Below are 20,636 nucleotides of genomic sequence, written 5' to 3' on the forward strand. Positions count from 1 at the left end.
ATTAACAAAATCCCCAAAGGCGCTTTTAAACATGAGCATAAAAGGAAAACAAAAGGCGCTGGCATCGAATTTGTGAATCTAAAGCAGCTCAACGTTTTAACCACAGTGTTGAAGGGTTTGATTTGTGATTAATAAGTGAAGCAAGAGAAACAAGCCTTGGAGAGCTGGGAGAAACCTTTACTTTCAAGCAGAGTGTTGGAAAAAACTCCTCGGAGCCGCAGCTGGCTGCTCAGTCACCCAATCTCATTTTTTCCTCTTTTCTATCACGCTGGCAGAATTCCACGGAAACTCGGTCCTCTTCTCCCCACCAATCTGCCTCTTGCTAACTCTGCCAGTGATGATTATTTTGTACCTAGAACCGGTTCCCCCAACGCACAACTGGAATCAATCAAAGCTTTTCTAAACAAAATCACATCAAAAGGCCACAAGGGAGGAAAAAGGCACAAAAAGACCTACACTCCATCATGTATTAGAGAAGAAAACTTTCCTCCTTACTTCAGCTTTTTATTCCTGCATCATATGCCATGTTTAACAGTCCATAATGTACTTGAAACCTTCAGTACTTCTGGCCAAGAGCCACAGAAGAAAAAAAAACCCTACCAATGATGTGCTGGAAGAGAATAGCAAGATCAAGGGTACTGCCAAGGCAGCTGTAGATCATTTCTGGCTTTGGGCCTGTTTCAGCCTTGTCCTTTAACTTGAACAACTTCCTCACCCTGATGTTTATCAGGCAGAAAACACCCTCTCTAGTTTTTCCTATTTTTAGGTTAGAACAAGTCAAAGGTTTTTAATCCCCCAAGTCAGGTTCTGGTAAAGTAACTAGGGGAAAGCAAAGCCTCTCCTCTATATTTATTCCAGTTCAGATCTCCAGCAAATGCAACTGGAGATGACATTATCCACAGTGACAATACCTAAAGCATTCCTTCCACTCTTCTCTGCATCACCATGACTTTTCCATAATTCACATGTCCTTGCATCAACCACTAGAGGCAGTTCCCTCTTTCCTGCAGGGAAAGTTTTTGTCCCCAGGCCCTTTGCACCTGTAATCAACAAACCTTATCTGGTTTTTATTGCTTCAGTCCACAGGGCTCTCTAAAGATAAGGGCACTGGATCAAGGGCAATTGCTTTACTGCCAAGTTACAAGTTATTGTCAATCAGCTGAACTGCAGTAAAAGATGACACCCACTTTCCCAGCTCCTTCTGGCTTTGTCTACTGCTCCCACCTGGCAGGAGGCAATTCCTTATACCAAAGTGATCATCTGACTTGTGGTTGCAGGCCCATATCTGACTCCTTCCTGACCTGAGCTCATGAATAACACTCCACCCACCTTAATCAGCCAGAAACAGCCTGGTATTTTTACCTTCCAGCAAGACAACTAAACCCAATGAGCAAGCCCCAGACTGGAGCCAAGAGCAGACACCACAGACCCCTCCATCCACGACACCCCTTCAACACAGCCTGCTTCCTACCTAAAAAACTCATCTGCCAAATTTTCCAAGCCTATGGAAAAATTTCTTGCAAGGTACTTGCTAGATCAAATGCTTCCCTCAACCCAGCTGGGCAGGTTGCACCTCTCTTACTCAACAACCCCACTGCTGCACCAGAGACACGAGTCCGAAATGTTTCTGCCACTAAAACTGTATTTTATTTTATCCCACCTGGCTGCACATCCACCACAGATCTTCTCTCTATATCTTTAAGACCTTGTCAAGATGCTACAGACAGGCCTGTTGCTGTCAGGTGTTCTCTCCTCATGTTGAGAGCATGGGCCTTGCCGTCGTCTCTCTGCTGAGACTCCTCCTCACCAGTCCACCAACTTCACTGCCAGCTCTTCCTTATCCCAAGCCCAGGGCAATCCCCAGGGCCCCTGCTCTATGACTGTTAAGCAGTCCAATTTTGCTTTGACTGCCCACTCAGATCCATGCTGCACCCTCGAGTCCACCAGAACCATCACAGGAAGTGCAGAGTCCATTTACAGTCCTGTCCTGAACCATGTGCCATGCTGTCCTCTATCCATAGGTACTCCTGAGGATGACTTGGATGACTGCCAGGCACTCATGGGGATGCAATTTTAAATATGCAGCTCTAGACCAGGAAGGGTCACAGTCTGTTGCTCAAAAGCCACACCTGGCTCCCAAAGCACCGACAGCTTACAAACAACACAGGCTCAAAAACAAGTCTCATCTTGCAGCATAGTCTAGACCAAAAAAGTAGAATCTAAACTGCTTTTTAGCATCTCACAGGTTGCTTTCATTACAACCCAAATCCCACTTTTTCCATGGGCTTCCCCACAAGAAGGGAACAGATGCAGCCCCCGCTCCTTCCCTTTGCCCGCAGCTGAACTCACAGTTACATCATTTTCTGACATGAGCTAATCAGCTGGCAAAACCTGACAAATATGCTACAGCCCATCCCTCTGACTTCAAGGCTGGATGGAACACAAAGCCAGGTCAAGAAGGGAACAGCCAAGATGCTGCAAATAAAAACAGCTCACTTACTCAAGACTGGTGCTGAAGATGAAGTGGGTCATGATATGGGTGGCCTGATCCCATGTGGAGATAAGAGCCCATGTATTTGGGTGCACACACCACCATTTGAGAGGGGTTTTTGCACTACTTCAAAACAATCTGGACATAAAATCATCCCAGGCAAGTGTCTCACCTTCCCCCAGTACATGAGTCCTGGACTCAATGAGGACTAGCCAAAAAATTCTCATCTGCCCCCAGAACTGCAGCCTCACAGAATCAGGCACCTCCAGAAAACATAATGTGATTCAAAGGGAGAAGTCCCTTTTTGGCATTTAGTAATAGAGCATGTACTGGAGGAGAAAGAGGAACAAGTAATCCCTGCTGCTCTACAAGAGGGAAGCTGCTGTTGAGACTATCAATGTTTATGCTAAACCTCAGGTTAAAAGGGAAAAAACCCTTAATCCTATGCTGACATGAAAATAAAGCTCTAAATTAACATCTCAATGCACTTCCAGAGCATCGAGGGGCCTCCCTGACCATGCAACAGCACACATCTTAGCAGGGTAAATTAATTAGGATTCATTTTCTTTGTGTTTCCCATTGTGATGCACAACCAAATGAAGGCTCAGCATGACTAACACCCCAAGGCAACATACCTGCAGGACCCAAACACTGCGAGTGCATCTTGATAAAGCAGCCCTAATGCTGCATGCAAACACTTTTAGCAAGTTAATTAACACATCAGCCTGCCCACACCATACATTACAGCTCATTAGCCTTCAAACCATACAGGCACTCAAGTAAATCTTTTCCTTTCCTACCCTACCCACTGCATGGACAACACGTGCCTGGAACCATCCACACAAGACCCCAACACTTGCTGAGGGGTTTATATCTCAACTCCCCCTTCCCTGGATCACTACCTAAAATAGCAGTGTCAAACTTAATTTATTACTTCACCACTAATCATCAGCTTCATTAAAAGCAACATTGAGATAACAAACAAGTGTTAAACACTTGCAATTAGGCTTAATTTTTTCCGCAAGGAAAATCCCACACTATTTTCAATTAATTATGGGAGGAGTTGGAAAGGGTTTTCACTGTGGGTGGTGGTGTTTTTAAATGTATAAGAAGAGTCAAGAATTCCCTACGTGCTACACGATTTACTAGGGGAGCAGTACATCCTGGGAGCAGCCCTGATTTTGAGTCAGGAGCAGGGGCACACCTTCCTCTGCCATCTGAGCTGGCCACATTCAAACATTCCTCCTGAGGTGACTCACCAGAGCAACTGCTGAGCAAACACTGAGCCCACAGTGGGGCTGCTCAAACACGGAACCTGCACCTGGGAGACTGCCTGGCACATCCTGCTTGGGAGGAGGCACAAGCAACACTGGCATTCAGGTCACAGAAGGCACATTCAGTCTGCAGGCCGAGGAGAAAAGGCTTGTGTTGGCTAAAGGATGAGGAGGTTTGTTTTAAACAGTGCTCTCCCCAGTGGAATCGCTGCTCCCGAGCGAGCTCAGCGCTGCAGGAGGAAGGCAGATGGGACTGAGGGGGGATCCAGACCACACACCATTCCCACTGGACCGTTTGGGAATGCCTGGCTCGTGTCTCATTTGGAAAGTGTGGCCATATTCCTCCCTGCCCAGCTTGGGAAGGAAAGAGCTGGTCAGCACAGACACATCTCTACACCCAGAACAACAGCCCTCGCCTGCAAACACACTGTCTCTGGCTTGCCCAGCCAGCAGCAATCAGCCACTAGGACAAAAATCAGTTTTTACACCCAGATAATCAAAAACAAGAGTGTGGGTGAGGGTGGATTGTGGTTTGCTCTTTGCAACCTGCCTCCATCTGCTGACACTGGAAAAAAACCCAATGACCTGCTTTTCTTGAGCGGTACTGGCAAGAGCTGAGGCTGTCAGAGCCCCTGACACCCCGCTGCCACCAAAATCAGCCCAACAACCCACACTCTGGGCACTCCTGGAAGCCTCAGCACAGTATCTTACAACATAACTTCTCTGAGTTGCCACCAGCATGTCACAACAGGGGAGAGTTTGCAGCCCCAAATACCACATGGCACTTGAAATCTCAAGTTGTGTAACCTACTCTAACCAGGAACCGAAAATGATTCAGCAACTTCAAACAAAACACCTCTTAATTTTTCATGAAAGGCTGTTAAAGCCATTATATAGGACCATCCACAATTTAACAGCTAATGAGATGCAGCCTCCAGGATATGGATTTAAAAATAATTATCAGAAGCAAATCATACAGAATGGGAGTAGATGCTCATCAAAATTCCTTTCTCCTCTTTGGCGCTGCAAAGATATTAAATCATCCACCACAGCCCAATAAAACCGACATCCAGACAGGTTTAAAAAATACTGTTCTCTGCCAGCTCCCAGTTGCAGGACTCTCTGATATCTTATATCCTGTAATAACAGTGGTTACAGATAGCACCAAACTAGTTGTCAGACAGCTCTGAGGAGCCCAAGGCTCTCAGAATTACCCAAGAGTGAAGGCAGGTCACAAGATGACAATACAGTTTATTACTCAAGCTTTCCTCCTCATGAAAATGTGTCTGATCTGAAAATTGAATTGGCATAAGAGTTGAGAGAGAGCCAGGACTAACCACAAACAGGGAGTGAGGCTGTATTTCAACAACTACATTTACATGGAATAATTAAAGGAAAAATTCATCCTCTACTTCTCCCTACTGCATATTCCCAGACAAAGGGATGGACTCAGAGACATACATGCTGGATGTCTCAGATGGTTTAAAAGCTTTGGCACCAGTCCCCTACTTTGTATGCACCATCCCAAAAGCCATCAAGGCAGGAGCCTTGATTACCATCAGCAAGCCACTTCTTGGACATCCCACTGGAGATGGGAATGGAGGTCCCCGTTCCAGAGGATCAGTGTACTGCGCTTTCCAAACAAACAAGGTTCAACCTAAAGAAAACCCACGGCAGCACGCCAAGAAAGCAAGTTCCCCAAACAGCAAGGAAATAGAGACAAGCACAGAGGGAGTTTTCCCCCTGGGAGCAGCTGCAGGTGTGACACGGCCACGTTTGGTACCTTACGATCCCTGAACCCGGAACGTTTCTTCTTCTTCCCTTCCGGCTGCGCCTCCTCCTCGCCCGATGCGACTGCCTTCCTGCCCTCACTGCTGCTCTCCTCCTCCTCCTCCTGCTTCCCCTTGTCCCCTGGCTCTGCCCTCGGGCCGTGCTTCACTGAGGACTCTTCTGCGTAGGCCCTGCAGTGGAGAAAAGAAAACGTCAGGTCAGGGAACAACAGGGGTCACACAGATGCTCCTGCCAGGCTCCACCTGAATGAAACACTGGGGACACCTCAGTGTGGGACTGCAAAGGAGGGATCAGCCCCCTTGGAATACCTGTTGTAACCAAACCTCCACCCCATGCCAGAACCCAAACTAATAATTCCAGTACCTTTTCCCAGTCCGGGAACGCCAGAGCAAACCACTCTGTGGATTATTGCACCCTCTCCCAAAAAGTACACACGCAAGAAACACTGGGAAGGGCATATCATGCCCCCTCCAGCACTGAATTCTACCTCTGCATCCCCCCAAGAAGATACTCAAAGCGACAGAAGTGTGTTTTACCACCAGCACTGCAGGATTCAGGACGAACAGCACCTTTGTTTCAGCTCAGCTGATTTATTTTCTATCTCCAGCGCTGTTTTATTTCCAGGCTGTTTTATTTCCTTCTTCCACCAGTGACTCTTCTAAACTCCGGTACTACAGGATTTGTGACAACAAAACTGGACTTGTTTATCCTCAAGGAAGAAATAAAACTGGCAGAGCACAGGACCCCTTTTTCCCTTGCTGTTCAAACACAAAGATCTTCGGGCAACTCTGTTCACAGACCAAGACTCAACACTCAAAATCACTCAAAGTCAGGAGCAACTCCCAGAACTGCAACTGGCAACAGGGTGATTAAATAAAAAGCAGGATAAATCCCTAAGCAAAACAATGCTCTGGCTTTCCTATGCTTTACTTGTAAAGCAGTTTGGAACCAGCCAGAGCTCAGGCCACATTAACATCACTGAAATTATAATCTCTGAGGATCTGCTAACATGTCACAACTAACAAAGCCAACAGTTTGACAAAATTATTTCTCTTTCTAAAACTCTTAGGGAAAGTCTCAGCTCAGGGAAACATCCCAGCCTGCCTGTAATTTAAGCAAAGCTGCATTTACTTTGCATTCCTGGTGATTTATTTTGGACTAATCACAGTGTATGGGGCTCACACACAGTGAGGAGCCTCTCCTTAGCCACTTTGGTACTCCCTGGAACTATGAATGTGGTCATTTACAGCTGTGTGAGTTTATTCCAAAAGGGCTGCCTTGGGAGAAAAACAAAATCAATCCAAGATTTTTTTCAAGTCTCCCAAGCTCTAAGCAAAAGGCTACACTTAATTCATCCTACCAATTTCCTGGAAAACACAGATGTGGTACATAAAATGCACAGAAAAGAGTCTGTGTCTGTCTCCCCAGAAATCACAGAATCATGGAATGGTTTGGGTTGGAAGGGGCCTCAAAGATCATCTCATTCCAACCCCCTGCCATGGGCAGGAACACCTTCCACAGCTTGCAGCAACCTCAGCACATCAGGTTCCAAGAAGGAGAAATTATGGTAGGTGCTCCTCCAATTAATTTAAATGCTGCCAAAACAAAAGAGAACTCACTCCTTACCAGCACCCAATTGTCAATTCACTGACAGTCACAGTACACTGGTGGAAAGCAAACACTTTAATACTCATGGAATGGTGTGGATAGGAAGGGATCAGCTCAAACAGGGGTTCAGAGGTTTCTAATCCACACTGGGCCAGAAAACAGCTCCATCACAAGGGTTTGAGGTAATAAAACACACGAGTGCTGGGTGAAGAGCAGCACTAATCCTGCCTTTTCCAAAATAATGGAGTCTTACACACCAGTCTTTCCTTTCTGAAAAGGTCCTGAGCCTCAGTTTGCCAATATATTTGTGTAAGTCTCACGGCAAAGCACCACCTTTAAGACGCCCACTGAACCAAACTTTCAGAGACAGGACCCAAACCTGGGTCCTCCACAACTATCCTAAGACAGGGAAATTATTTCCCCAGAAGAGTCAGGCAGCTGATCTGTCCCTGGAAGCATGAAGTCCACGCTGGCACCTCTCCTGAAGCCTTTCCTGAAAGTTTAATCAGCACTGGCACATCCTGGAGGAGCTGTGGTTTTGGCTGATACACAGTTTGCTGGAATAAGCTGTTGCCAGCTGAGGCTACACCAGCAGCACTGCCATGGAAAGCCCTTGTGCAGGGAGGGCACCAGTCTCAAGCAGCTCTGAGGGAAGAGGGGACAGAAAAGCAGTAGAAAATCAATTGCTTATCTACACAACCAAGCTACTCCATACAGAACGTGCTGAGAAGCTGTATCAGGAAAGATTTGCTCCTGTAATGCTTGAGTGACAGCTAGCAAACCAGGGAAGGGCTGGATGGAATTGAAAATCAAACATTTTCAGCAAATCCTACACATTCCTTCAATCCATCACTCTGTCAAGCCAGTTGGCTGCAGCAATACAGACGTAGGCTGTTTGAGTACAGTCAGCTTTTTTCCCCTCTGGTTTATCCAGGTAATTAACTCTGCTCTACAGGCACACCACCATCCCAGCACACAGGAAAACGAGCTCTGAGAATCAAGGCTGAGTTTGTAGGCTACTTCCCAAACAAGGTTTTAACCAGCTATTCCTCCCCTCCAGGCCACAGTCCAAACTACTCACTGAACTAACCAGTGAAGGAGCTGCTCTCTGTGTACCTACTCCTCTGTGTGTTTGACATCCTGCACCACCACCCTCTGTTGAAATCCTTGGTTTCCAACAACTGCAACTTCCATCCTGTGCCCACATAAAGTCTTTCAGTGCAGATGTCAGAGTATGGCTGGAAAAAAGCCCATAGCTCCAGAAATATCCACCCTGCTGGACTTCCATCAGCAAGTGAAGATTCTCCACCTCCTTTCCTTGATGGGGCTGACTTTCCAAGGGAATGCCTGGTGCTACAGCTTCTGCACGAGAGGGAAATGCAAACACAAAGAGTCCCTTCACTGTGTGCCCAGAGCAGCTGCCAGACTCCTGTCCCCACAGAGATCCTGCCCTGGATCCTCAATCCTACTGCCAGGCTTCAGCCATCCTGGTCTCTTCAGGTTCTCCCCCTCCCTCAGTGAACTGAATTGGAACCAAAGCCTATTTCCCACCCACTTAGCAACATCTTCTTCAAATCCTTGGAGAAAACCAACAATCAAGTGTGAGATTAGGTTCATCATCCCCCCCCAAAACACACAGAGCAACCACAGAGGACTACAATGCTAAATTCTCACTTAGCCAATCGTTCTGTAAGAAAGCCAGGAACATGCAACCATAGGATGTACCTACACAAAGGACCCTGGGACTCACACCAGGCACTGCCACGACACTGCACAGTTGCAGGTCTTCCAGTTAGAGAAATCCCAATCCCTGACTTGAAAGGATTTTTCTCCTTTGAATGACAGAAGCAGAACAGCGTGCAAACAAATCACAAAGCTTTGTGGCAGAGACCACAGTGCTCAGTTATCCTCATGCTGAGGGCAGGAGAAAAGCACTCAGCTATCAGTTGCTGTTTAGTCTCAGAAGGAAATGTAGGAGATCTAACAACAAACTGGGCACCCAGGAGACAGCAAAGCCACTGGCACCAAACAAGAAGCAGGAGGGAGGAATCCTGCCTGGCACACATTCCTCAGTTGACTCAGAGTTGCCACTCTCCCTGTATGTAAACATCTGGAGACATCCAAGTGAGGTTCAGAAGCCACTTAAGACTTCAGGGCTTTCATGTTGAAATGCAAAAGCAAGTTTGGACACTACATTCATAAAAACAGGCAACCTCCAGGGATCAGGAGAACTTTCAGTGAGGAGCTCTGTCTCATCCTCAGCTCAGCCACATTCAGCAACCAAATTATCTGCCTGAAACTTTAAAAAGAAATTAAACAGAGATTATGATGAGCCACAACCTAATTTTTCAGGGTGTCACCCCACTCACAGGACTCTTGACTATTCTGCTTCCCTCCTCACCTTTCACGTACTCAACACTGACATAAACTGTCACAGTGAATTTCTGGCAAGAACTGCAATGAACACATCAAAATTAAAATCATTCCGGAGATGAACACGAACAATCAGATTGAGGAGACAGCTCTGGATACCAGCCACAGCCTAAAATAGGTCCAAGAACATAAGGAGACAGCAGTGTAGTCCTTGAGATGCTCATATCCTTCCTTCCACCCCAGCCAGCAGCAGGAACATCCCCACAGAAAGTGCCTTCAGCCACTGACATGCACTCCTAGGAAGAGCTGGACCAGCTGGAGAAGATCCAACAGGGAACAGCAGGAATGGTTAAGGGTCCAGAACAAACTATGGGAAAAACTGACCTAAGTAAATCAGATTGCTCCAAGAAAGATGGAAAAGAGGAAGGTGAGGTAACTGTAATTTATATAAACCAGCTGCAGTGGGACTGTTCTCTCGGTCCAGCGAGGACAGGACAAGAGGCAGGACGTGGTCAAGGCCATCATGAGGGAAGAGATGAACACACTGGGACAGGGGGAGAAGCCTGTGCATCCACACCCACACAGCCACCCCCCTGTGTGTGTGCAGAGAGCACTGAATGCTGGGGAGGGGGGACATGGGAGGATTTATCCCCTCGCTGCCCCCTCCATCACCAGCTAATTGCTATAAATAAGTGGCACAGCTCCTGCCAGGAGCAGCTGGGAGGCCCCCAGCCCTGCCCTGCAGCAGAGCAGCCCCTGTGTCCCACTCTCCTCCACCACAGCCCAGTTGAGGCACAGCCCATGGGCGTGAGGAGCTGTGCTCCAGCCCCAGGGGAACAGCTCTGGAGAAGGTGAACCTGATGGTTTGGATCAGTCTCCCATGGGATAACACTCTGCTCCTTAGAGCTGACTCCCTGACAGCCTGCAGAGGAAAACAGTTGCTCCACAAAGGCTGTCAGCCCCAATGACACACACTGGAGGCACCCTGGCATTGCCCCTACATCCTTGCAAACTGTAAATCTGTTATTTAATCCAGGAGACGCTGCTTTCATTTCCAAACTGGAGCTCACCACAGTAGGGCCAATGTCCATGGAAAAAAACCACTATGAAGCCAAGAGCACCTTCTTTAAAGACACCACTCCTGGATCAGTGTGTCTCGAAGCCTTAGGGAAAAACCCCTCAGCACAGCAATCCTAAGGATGGTTTCTTGAGTCTGTCACCTTTCACAAAGAATTAAAAAAATAAATCATAGAATCACACAATGGTTGGGGTTGGAAGGGACCTTAAAGATCATCTAGTTCCAACCCCCTGCCATGCAGCAGAGGTCTAAAAATAAAAATAATCTCACATGGATAATACCTCCAATTTTTCATCTTTTCTCTCCTACATTAGGTTAAGTAGTACCTGACACATCTACAGCTATAAAACAAGTTTCTCCCCTCCTGACTATGATTTATGTGGTTTCCTTTGTTTTACTAGAACAAAGATTTTTAAAGTCTCAGTTTCAGCTGGCGCAAGGCATTTCCAGAAATTCTGCCATAAAAAATGTATTCTAAGCAAATTACTCTAAAGCCCCAAGGACACTGATACAAAAAAGTAATGCATTCTTAAACAGTTATAGAATCCTAGAATGGCTTGGGTTGGGAGGGACCTTAAAAACCATCTCATTCTGCCCCCTGCCATGGGCAGGGACACCTCCCACCAGCCCAGGTTGCTCCAAGCCCTGTCCAGCCTGGCCTTGGACACTTCCAGGGATCCAGGGGCAGCCACAGCTTCTCTGGGCAACCTGTGCCAGGGCCTCCCCACCCTCACAGGGAAGAGTTTCTTCCCAATATCCCATCTAACCCTCCCCTCTGGCACTGGGAAGCCATTCCCTGTGTCCTGTCCCTCCATCCCTCGTCCCCAGTCCCTCTCCAGCTCTCCTGGAGCCCCTTTAGGCCCTGGAAAGGGCTCTAAAGTGTCCCTGGAGCCTTCTCTTCTCCAGGTGAACCCCCCCAGGTAAGGAGAGAGGGATGAAGGAAGAGAGGAAGACATAAAATACTTTGGTAGGAAAGAAACTTGTTGTTAAGCAACTACCAGAGCAACACAAGTGTCTTGCCTTTATTCTTACCACTAACACATTCACAGAAGGATAACAAATTCAGCTAAATACTAAAATAAACTAAATACTCCCAGTCCATCAGGAAGAGCACTGGTAAGACTCTGCTTACAGAGGTCCTTCTGCTCCCTTGTTGCACTCAATACCAGATGGATCAACCAGCTTCAGCACTGAAATGCCAGTTTAAGTGCTTCCAGAACCTGCCCCCAGATTCAGCCAGGAAGGGTTGTGCCATAAATATCTACAGCCATTTCCCAACACTCCAAACAGGCATTAGGAGCTACAGAGCACAAGTTTTACACGAGGATCACTAACACAACATTTTTTATAAACATTGAACTTGCCACAAACTGTGAGGTTTAGTACTTGTCATGCATTACTGCCTCATTTAGACTGGCCAATGACTGCACCAAGATTTATTTCAATTAATTAATTCAGTTCATTATACCAGTGCCCACATACCTAATTGCTTTTATTGCCAGCTGGAAATCCTCAGAGTTTAAGTTATTGCTGAGGAAGGGTGAACTTCATTAGTCTTCTGAGCTCAGCCATTTGCACTGCTCAAGCATTCCTTGCCACGGGAAAAACAGAGCAGCATTACCTACTCCTGCTGCATAATTATCCAGATTCCCCCAAAAAGCAGGCAGCAGGACTTCCTGGAGGAAAAGCAAGGCAACAAACCTTGCCTGCAATGAACCAAACATGAAGATCCCACCTCCCACCTTCGGAAGCCCCAAACTAAGCCTGTCCTACCTTGCACCATAAACCCATACATGACTTTTTCCGTATTTATCTTCTCAAGGCTTGATTTCTCCTCTACCTTTGTGTGGGCTTCCTTACCCCAGCACTGGCTTTTGCTGCTGCTGCTCCCACATCCTGCAGACTCCCTGTGGCACACAGTGGTTCCAGGCTGCAGTGACAGCCCCACCTGGGAAGTCCTGTCTTCCTTCACACCAAACAGTGCAAAGGGCAAGTTCCTACACAGGCCCCACCGTGCTAATCCAATTAGCAAGGCTCACCAGCACCAGGAGCGTGACAAATCTGGTTTGAAACACAAAGTCTGGGTATTTTTGAGCACTGAGAGGTGCAGTGCTGCTCCCCACGTGCCAAAAGAGAAGAGCTGTGGCATTTACACAAGGCTTTATGGGGATGACAAAAAGAAATACAAGTCAGATTTCTTTTCCTTTAATTACTGCTCTTCCTCTAGCTCTGCATCATCTACTTATCTGGCCCAAAAAACATAAAATATTCAACTGCTTCTTGATTTGGCCTATTACACCTTTACTATAAAGAAATATTCACATATTTACCTGTTATAACTAATTAGGTACAGGAAGTAGCAATAACTAACTCCTGAACAACTCAGGATGTCATTACAAACATCCTGTATTCACTCATGATTACACTTAAACTCTACCAATCACCTAATTTATATATTGGGAAAGACAAAGGAAATTTACAGTTCATGCCTCATCTCTCTGAACAAGGCTAAAATGCTGAATCAAAAGTCCATTTAAAACCTCCACAGGTGTCATTTTGAAGAATTTTCTACATCAACATATCAGTTTTGTTCCTCTTCTTATTCATGCCAAGTAATTAAATTAATGCTGTAAGCTTGGGTGCACTTTTATTTTACAGTTGCCAACATAGTGGATTTATTTCATGGCTCATACAGGAAAGGGATACTTGAAAGTCTGTACAATTCTATTCAGTGCTTTACAGATTTATAAAGACAAAGGAGACAGAGCAAGGAAAGGAAAAACAAATAATAACAGGGAGTCAATGTCTCCAGACTGATAAGGACAGGAGCTCCTTTGACTGATGTCTATCAGCTTTTACCTGAGCGAGGTCAAGCCTGGTCAGTGCTCAGGGGCCTCCAAGGAACAGCCAAGTACTCCAGCAGCCAAAACTCCCTCCCTGAAAACACCCTGACCTAGCACTGCACATACCACCAGCAGCTCTTTGCTGCAGAAGCACCTTCCTCCTGATAAAAACATCACCTAAAACCTGGTTTTAAAAGCAGGGGGGGATCGTGCTACAGGAGGGAGTTATTAACTCCGTGCCCCCGGGGCAGCTTTACATAGAACACCATGTCCTGCCTACTTCATGAGCATGCTGAGGGTGTTTTAAGTGGAAAAACCCTGCTGGAAAAGGGGTGTTATCCTGCCCATTCCCACAGAGGCACTCTGGGGATAAAGAGGTACTGCATCAGTGCAGGTTATTAGCAAAACACAGCATAAAACTGTGCTGGATCACTGTGTTCTCCCTCTGCCTGAGCAACTCCTTTCAGCAGATCCCCGGGTTTGACAGCTCCAGGAACAGTCAGAACAGCTCCCATCACCTTTCCCTGCTGCATTAAAACCAGAGCCTTCCAGCCACAGGTGAGCAGAGAGCCAGCAACAAACCGCTGAATATCAGAAGGAAAACAACACAGCTTTTCAGCAAACACTTGATTCTTCGACTCTAACAGCAGTCACACTGCTGCTGCCACGAGGGCAGAGAAGGGAGTCCCTGATTTATTTCAAACGTGGCACAGGTTCAGTGGGGGTCACCTCAGATAAGCCCAAATATCCCCCTCCTCCACACAGTTATGGAAACAAGCTCTGAGCCTCACAGCCCATGAGTTGGTGTCCTCAGACTTCAAATCCACACAAATCCTGTGTGCTGCTGCCTTCCCACCAAAGGGTGGACTGTCCCCTTCAGCTCCCCTGCCATGTTTCATATGTGAAGCAAACAGTCAGCAGAACACACAAAAAACAAGAGCAGCAAACCCTGGCCAGGTGTGCTCTTCAAACAGCCCTCCCCTGAAGCTGTGCAGGCAGAGGGTTCTCCCTGCACAACACCACAAACCACCACCCTGGGGGAAACCAGGCAGGAAACCTCAGCAAGGCAAAGAGCCCACGTGAGAAAACTCCTCCACCCTGAGCTCTGCACAGCTCTCACTGCACCCAACAGCAGAGCAGCTCCTGGGGAGGCACCGACAGCCACTCCTGCCACGCACAGGAGCAGGACAAGCAACACCAGAAAGCATCCAAAGGGAGATGGGGAAGGGCCGGGAGGGGAAGCCACGTGAGGAGTGGCTGAGGGTGCCTGGTGTGTTCAGCTGGAGGAGACTGGGAGGAGACCTCAGTGCAGTTCCAATTGCCTGGGCAGGGGCAGAGGAGGGGCAGGGACTGAGCTCTGCTCTGGGGGGACCCAAGGGAATGGCCTGGAGTTGTGGCAGGACAGGTTGAGGTCAAATCTTAGAAAGAGGTTCTTGGGCACTGCCCAGGCTCCCCAGGGCAGTGGGCACAGCCCCAAGGCTGCCAGAGCTCAAGAAGCGTTTGGGTGATCCCTCAGGCACAGGGGGTGACTCCTGGGGATGGGCCTGTGCAGGGCTGAGGGTTGGACTGGATGATCCTTGTGGGTCCCTCCCAGGTCGGCACACTGTGTGAATAATGCAAATTCTGCAAAGTCTCCCCACGTGCAGGTACTTACCACAGGCACAAAATAAATTAAATGGACATTTGTTACCTCTGCCAAAGGAACCTGGCGCCGGCTGTGGCCGCGGTCGCGCCGATGAAAGCTGCCACCATGAGCCTACGGCTGCCACCAGGGTGCTGGGCTGGGCCAGGGTGCTGGGCTGGGCCAGGGTGCTGGGCTGGGCCCGGGTGACGCTGTGACACGGCCACGGCCGCCAGCCCCGCGGCCACGGGCAGGAACCGACCCCGGAGCATCCTGCAAGGGAGACACGGGTCAGGCAGAGGGAAAGCAAGGCAAGGTCTGCAGTGTGGGATCTCCTAAAAAATCGGCACAGTTTCAGAAAACAACTGTCACAGGTGTTCATTACCTGTTCTGAAGCAGGCAGGTAATCTAATTAACAGCACGTTATGAGTGTCAGGTATTGGCACACGCCCAGCTGACACGGCCCCACTACTTACCAGCATTATTCAAATTACTCCTCCCCAGCCTTTCCCCAACACAGTCACCAAGAGGGAATCTCTCCTGCCCACAGAGGTTGTGGCTGCCCCTGGATCCCTGGAAGTGTCCAAGGCCAGGTTGGACGGGGCTTGGAGCAGCCTGGGACAGTGGGAGGTGTCCCTGCCCATGGCAGGGGGTGGCACTGGATCAGCATAAGGTCCCTCCAACCCAAACCATTCCATGATGCCATGAAACATTTTCAGTCTCTCTCTCTAGTGCCAAGGCATGGAAGATGCAGGTAGACCTGACAAGCAACTACAGCAGAGAAGAGCCCCATTTGGCCAGAGGGAAAGTCACAGCTGGATTTTAAAAGGCAGATTAAGCCAAATAACAAGCAAACCTACCAAGCAAAACCCAACCCAGGCGTTTTAAATCTCCCTAAGAAAACCCTACTGTTCTTGAATCACTCTTTTAGCTTGCCTGGAGCAAAACATTTATATTCAACTGTAAGTACAAGGCAAGTTTCAAAGTGTCAAAACTTGTAAAGTACAATCCATATCCCGGAACAGAGACAAATGGGAAACTCAGAGCTACAAATCTAAACATAATTACAATGGGGAAATCAGAACCACAGAAATGTCACCTCAGCACACACCAGCTGCAGGAGGCAAAGCAATTTTGGTTGCTCAGAAGAGGGTAAACGATGCCTTTGGAAAGAAAATGTGCCACATCCTTTAGTGAAATGAAGGGTTTATTTCTAACGGAGGCAAATTCAATTTTTCCAGCTGTGGGGGTCAGCCTTAAGACTGGGAACAGAATGGTAAAGGAATTCCCAAGGCCAGTAAAAACACAGAGGAGAGGAGCAGCAGCCCAATATTTTCCTTTTATTCCCTGTTCCTGCCATTTTACTTGCACATTCCCAGCCAGCAAATAACCAATGGATACAAAAATCAAGTCAGTTCTGTTGGTTCCCAATTGCTTTTGCAAAGCCACAGGTTGTCTGTCCGTCCCCACCCTGGTTTATGGGCAAACACCACAAACTCTGGTACCCACAGCAAATCCACCTGAACAGCATCCACTGAATATCAATATCCATAGATATTCATCTGTACACTTCTTAAAATCAGCCCCTTATCATTCTGTTTACTCTCTTTAAATAAACAGGTTTAAAATTAAGATTTTAATGGAACACAGCCAGCTAAGGGTGTTTATCCTCCAATCTTCTCCAGCCCTCAACAACAGAAGACTGTTACGAAAAATGTTTCTCATTTCAAATTTAAATTTATCACCGCTCTGCGCAAACCTGATGTTCCTGTTTCACCTCCAGGGATGAACTTCTGTCACACATGCAGAGAAAAATCTGCATGTGTTACTTTCCCCAAGAAGTTACTGCTGCCCTTACTTGGGTTCCCCATCCTAATTACAGCTTTATATTCCTAAAATGTACTGGATGAGGGAAGTGTTGCCAGCACCGTTTAATCAGCCAAAATGAAAATCAAGCCCCACAGCGCTCACTTTTGAGCTTGAAGAGATTTTTACAACATTTCAGATTGTTGGCTTTAGCACTGAATAAATGTTTACTCTGCCTGAGCCTTAAGAAACACTAAATTATCTGCTTTGTCCAAAGGCAATCTCCATCCTTGATTGTGCTGGGACCTTCACCCAAACAAAAAAAAAGGTAGCAATGGCCAGAGAGAGCTGAAAGAGGCAGTTCCCATATTAACCCTAAATTAAAAAGCATCCTTATCTCAGAACAATAATAATAATAATAATAAAACCTCTGGAAGCTGCATTTTCCCTGCTTCCCACCTGCAATTTTTACAAAGCCTCCCAATTTTCTTTTTGTAAAATCAAAAGCACCACGGTACTTGGTATGTTTGGTTAAAAGCTCCAGGCATTTAAGTCAAGATCACTCAGGAAAGCTGGTGCTCACTTTCAGGAAGATCAAAAATAAGCACCTTGCCCTGAGTGCAGCAATGAAAACCTCAGCACCATGACCTGCAGTAGAGTAAGGAATAAAACTGAGATCAAGCACAAAACTCCCATGAACTGATGTGATTACAGCCTACAACAAGAAACAACCTCCATTCCTGTATGATTTAACATAATAAAAGATTAATTTTTACAGGATACAACAAAGTAACACAGAGGGAAAAAACCCAACCACTTAACTCTAAAATAATGAAAATAAGCAAATCTAAAAGTGATCACAATGTTCTGGTGCTGCTGCTACAGGGAATCTGTTTTGTTTCCAAGATATAAGCCTGTCCTTATCCTAAGTTCTTGCTCAGAACAGCTCTACAGTTACTTTCAGAGATTGAATTTAATATCATTGGACAAAAGAAATAGCTGGGGCTTTTTTCCAGAACAGAATGACCCATCTGCTCTCATTTATGCCACAAGACATTGGTGTTATTTTTCTTTTAAGCAGAAGAGTCAACTGACAGACTCAAACCCACTGGGAAAACACCACTCCCAGCCCAAGACATGGCAGGCTCCATTCAAACTGAGACCATCCAGATCACATGGAAAGAAGAAATGCAAAATTATTTCAACAGTCCCATCCATTCTGGCTTGAAGGGGATACCTGATTTCCTCAGTGATCCTCTGTCTGCCAACCTGTTCTCCAAGCAAACTTGAGGCAGGTTCTCCACTTCTCCCCCTCTGGCCACGTCCAGAGCATCAGCAGTCCAGCCCTGGATTTTTTCAGTGTGGATAAGAACTGGCAGATCCCAACTCTTGCATCCTTTTTCAGGTATACCAAAAGAATAGAAAAAACCACAAAAAAAAGACTTGCTCCTGTTTTTCCAGCCCCCTCATCAGCTGATGGTCCCAAGACTGGAAGCACTAAGCAGCCCAACCCAGGGAAAAGGGACTTCCCACACTTGGGTACCCCCCCAGCACTGAACTTTTGCAGCCCTTTTTGGGGATCCAGAATAGATGAAACACACTTAAAGCAGTGTTTTGAAGTCAAAACTGGCCTCGGCAGCACAAGCATGTGAGAGGGAGAACAGTAATTAAATAAGCTGATGGCTGTTTAATTTTTAATCAGGCGAGGGTTCAGAGGCACTTTTTATCTGAACAGTTTTACCAGGACATGGTAAGCCAGGCCATCAGTGACATTGAAATGCCAATTGTAAATTTAAATCAAAAATATTGTTATGCAGTAGGACCTTCTAAAAAAACAAATTTGCATTCAGGAGGCACTACTTAGGCAAAAAAGCTCCTGCAGGGACTGGCTGAGATGGAGTCACTAAGAACTCCAACAGCCTTCTAGAGCTGTGTGTTTATTAAAAAGCAAAGTTTGACGTTGCCAGAGCACATCAAGGCATCCTGACCCAGCAGATGCTGTAGGAAAATTCCTCACCTGTTCCCACCTCAGCCCCTGGGTGTCAGTTATCCCTCAGCCTGCTCCCTGAAGCCAGAGACATCGGCTCCAGAAGGTGTGGGGTGCCCTGAAGCACAGAGCCAGCAACTCAAGAGAGCAGCTCCCAGCTCTCCTGTCTCCATCTTCTGAGCAGGATTTTTGAGAAGGAAGAATTAAAATGGGGGGGAAAAGTACAACAAATCCAAAGGGAAGGAAAAGTCAAGGTGCAAGGGAAAGGGTGAAGCAATCAGGAGAGAAATTTCACCATTAACACTAGGCATAGTTAAAATAATCTGAGACACATAAACCAGGGAGGGGGGAAAAACCCCACAGTAAAAAAATCCTACCTCCACTAATGTTACTAATTATTACTTCTCCTCCCCCCAGTTCTACATACTTTTCATTTACAAACTGGTACCAGTAAGAGAAATTCCCAGGGAAGCTGTGGCTGCCCCATCCCTGGAAGGGCTTGCAGTAACCTGGGATAGTGGGAGGTGGGATAGTGGGAGGTGTCCCTGCCCATGGCAGGGGTGGAACCAGGTGGTCTTTAAGGTCCCTCCCAAGCCAAACCATTCTGATTCCACAACCCCATGAAATTCATAAAAGAGTAATTCCTATAAAAGGTGCCTGGAGGTGGATTCCAGCTCCTGAGGCACCTGAATCCACCCTTTCCCCTGTCTCCAGGACAGACCAAACCACTACTGCTCTTTTCCCCTCCAAATTTTCCCCTCACCCAGCGCAATTTTCAGCTGAAGGATCACTCCCATCACTGAAGTTATTAGCCTACTAAGGAGCATAAATCAGCTCAGGGAATGAAAATGAAATCCAGCAGCAAAAGCAATTTCTCCTCAGGTAGGAGACTGGGGCAATATTGGATCACAATTATTTGGCTGGAGAGGGGAACCACATTTGTTTCGGAGCACGATTCAAATTGATGTGGAGCTTATGGAGCATCAGTCAACTCAGAACCTAAGCCAGAGCCTGGCAATTTCCTTTTAACCATCACTGCAGTAAAGTTTCACCCCCTCCTAAAATCCTCAGCCCTGAAAATGCGCAATTCCCAACTCCACAGCTCTGTAACTACACCCAGCCATCACTCAGCTGCCCCTTGGGGACAGTCAGGGACATCCCTCACCTCACAGGTTGCTTTATTGTGCCAAATAACTGTGCTGATTTTCAGTGCTAGGCAGAAAAGATGTGCTGTGAAGACACACACAAGCTCTTTGATTCGGCTTTAATAAAGCATTATTAGTAATTGCAACTGGATTGTTTATAAGAATGTAGGTCAGGAGCTACCTTGGGCTTGGTCTTCCCTTGAAAGGGAGACAGGAGTGTTCACATGCTGGGGAAAGGCTTTGGTGCCAACTAAACTGGCAGAAGAAACATCATCTGGCAAACTCAAAGAGCAACCCCACATGTAACCTGCAAGCTGAGAGGCCAAAGGACACGAGGGGGGATGGATGCAGCCTCCACCAACTGCAGCTTTTGAGAAACAAATGAAAAACAAGTGCACCCAACAGAATAAACAGGTTCCATCTGTTGCAGCAGCACTGAAATAGCACCTTCAGTAAAGCATTTGCCTGCTGCTTCAGACAGACTCCAGCAATGCAGAGTGGGTTTTTCAGGGGCAGCTGTAAACTTCCGCAGAAATTAATGCCAAATGCTGCTTTTTCCTGGTTAAAGCTTTCCTTTCCCTTCCTCCACCCAAAATGCAGTGTATTCCTTGGACTTTTC

The 20,636-nt window shown here is 46.9% G+C and overlaps 1 protein-coding gene across 3 annotated transcripts in view; it reads right to left on the reverse strand.

Annotated features, from left to right (window-relative positions):
• Positions 1 to 20,636, reverse strand: part of MICU1 (mitochondrial calcium uptake 1) — an 85,988-nt gene that overhangs the window by 60,257 nt on the left and 5,095 nt on the right. For all 3 annotated transcript variants that reach the window (XM_064662098.1, XM_064662100.1, XM_064662099.1), the window contains exons 3-4: positions 15,149 to 15,352; positions 5,549 to 5,726 (exon numbers count right to left, since the gene is read on the reverse strand). In XM_064662098.1, the coding sequence (XP_064518168.1) occupies positions 5,549 to 5,726; positions 15,149 to 15,351 (381 nt within the window). In that variant the 5' untranslated portion in view covers position 15,352. The remainder of the gene's footprint in view (positions 1 to 5,548; positions 5,727 to 15,148; positions 15,353 to 20,636) is intronic.

Source organism: Pseudopipra pipra, chromosome 8 (assembly GCF_036250125.1).
Source record: "Pseudopipra pipra isolate bDixPip1 chromosome 8, bDixPip1.hap1, whole genome shotgun sequence".
In the NCBI taxonomy this organism is placed as follows: Eukaryota; Metazoa; Chordata; class Aves; order Passeriformes; family Pipridae; genus Pseudopipra; species Pseudopipra pipra.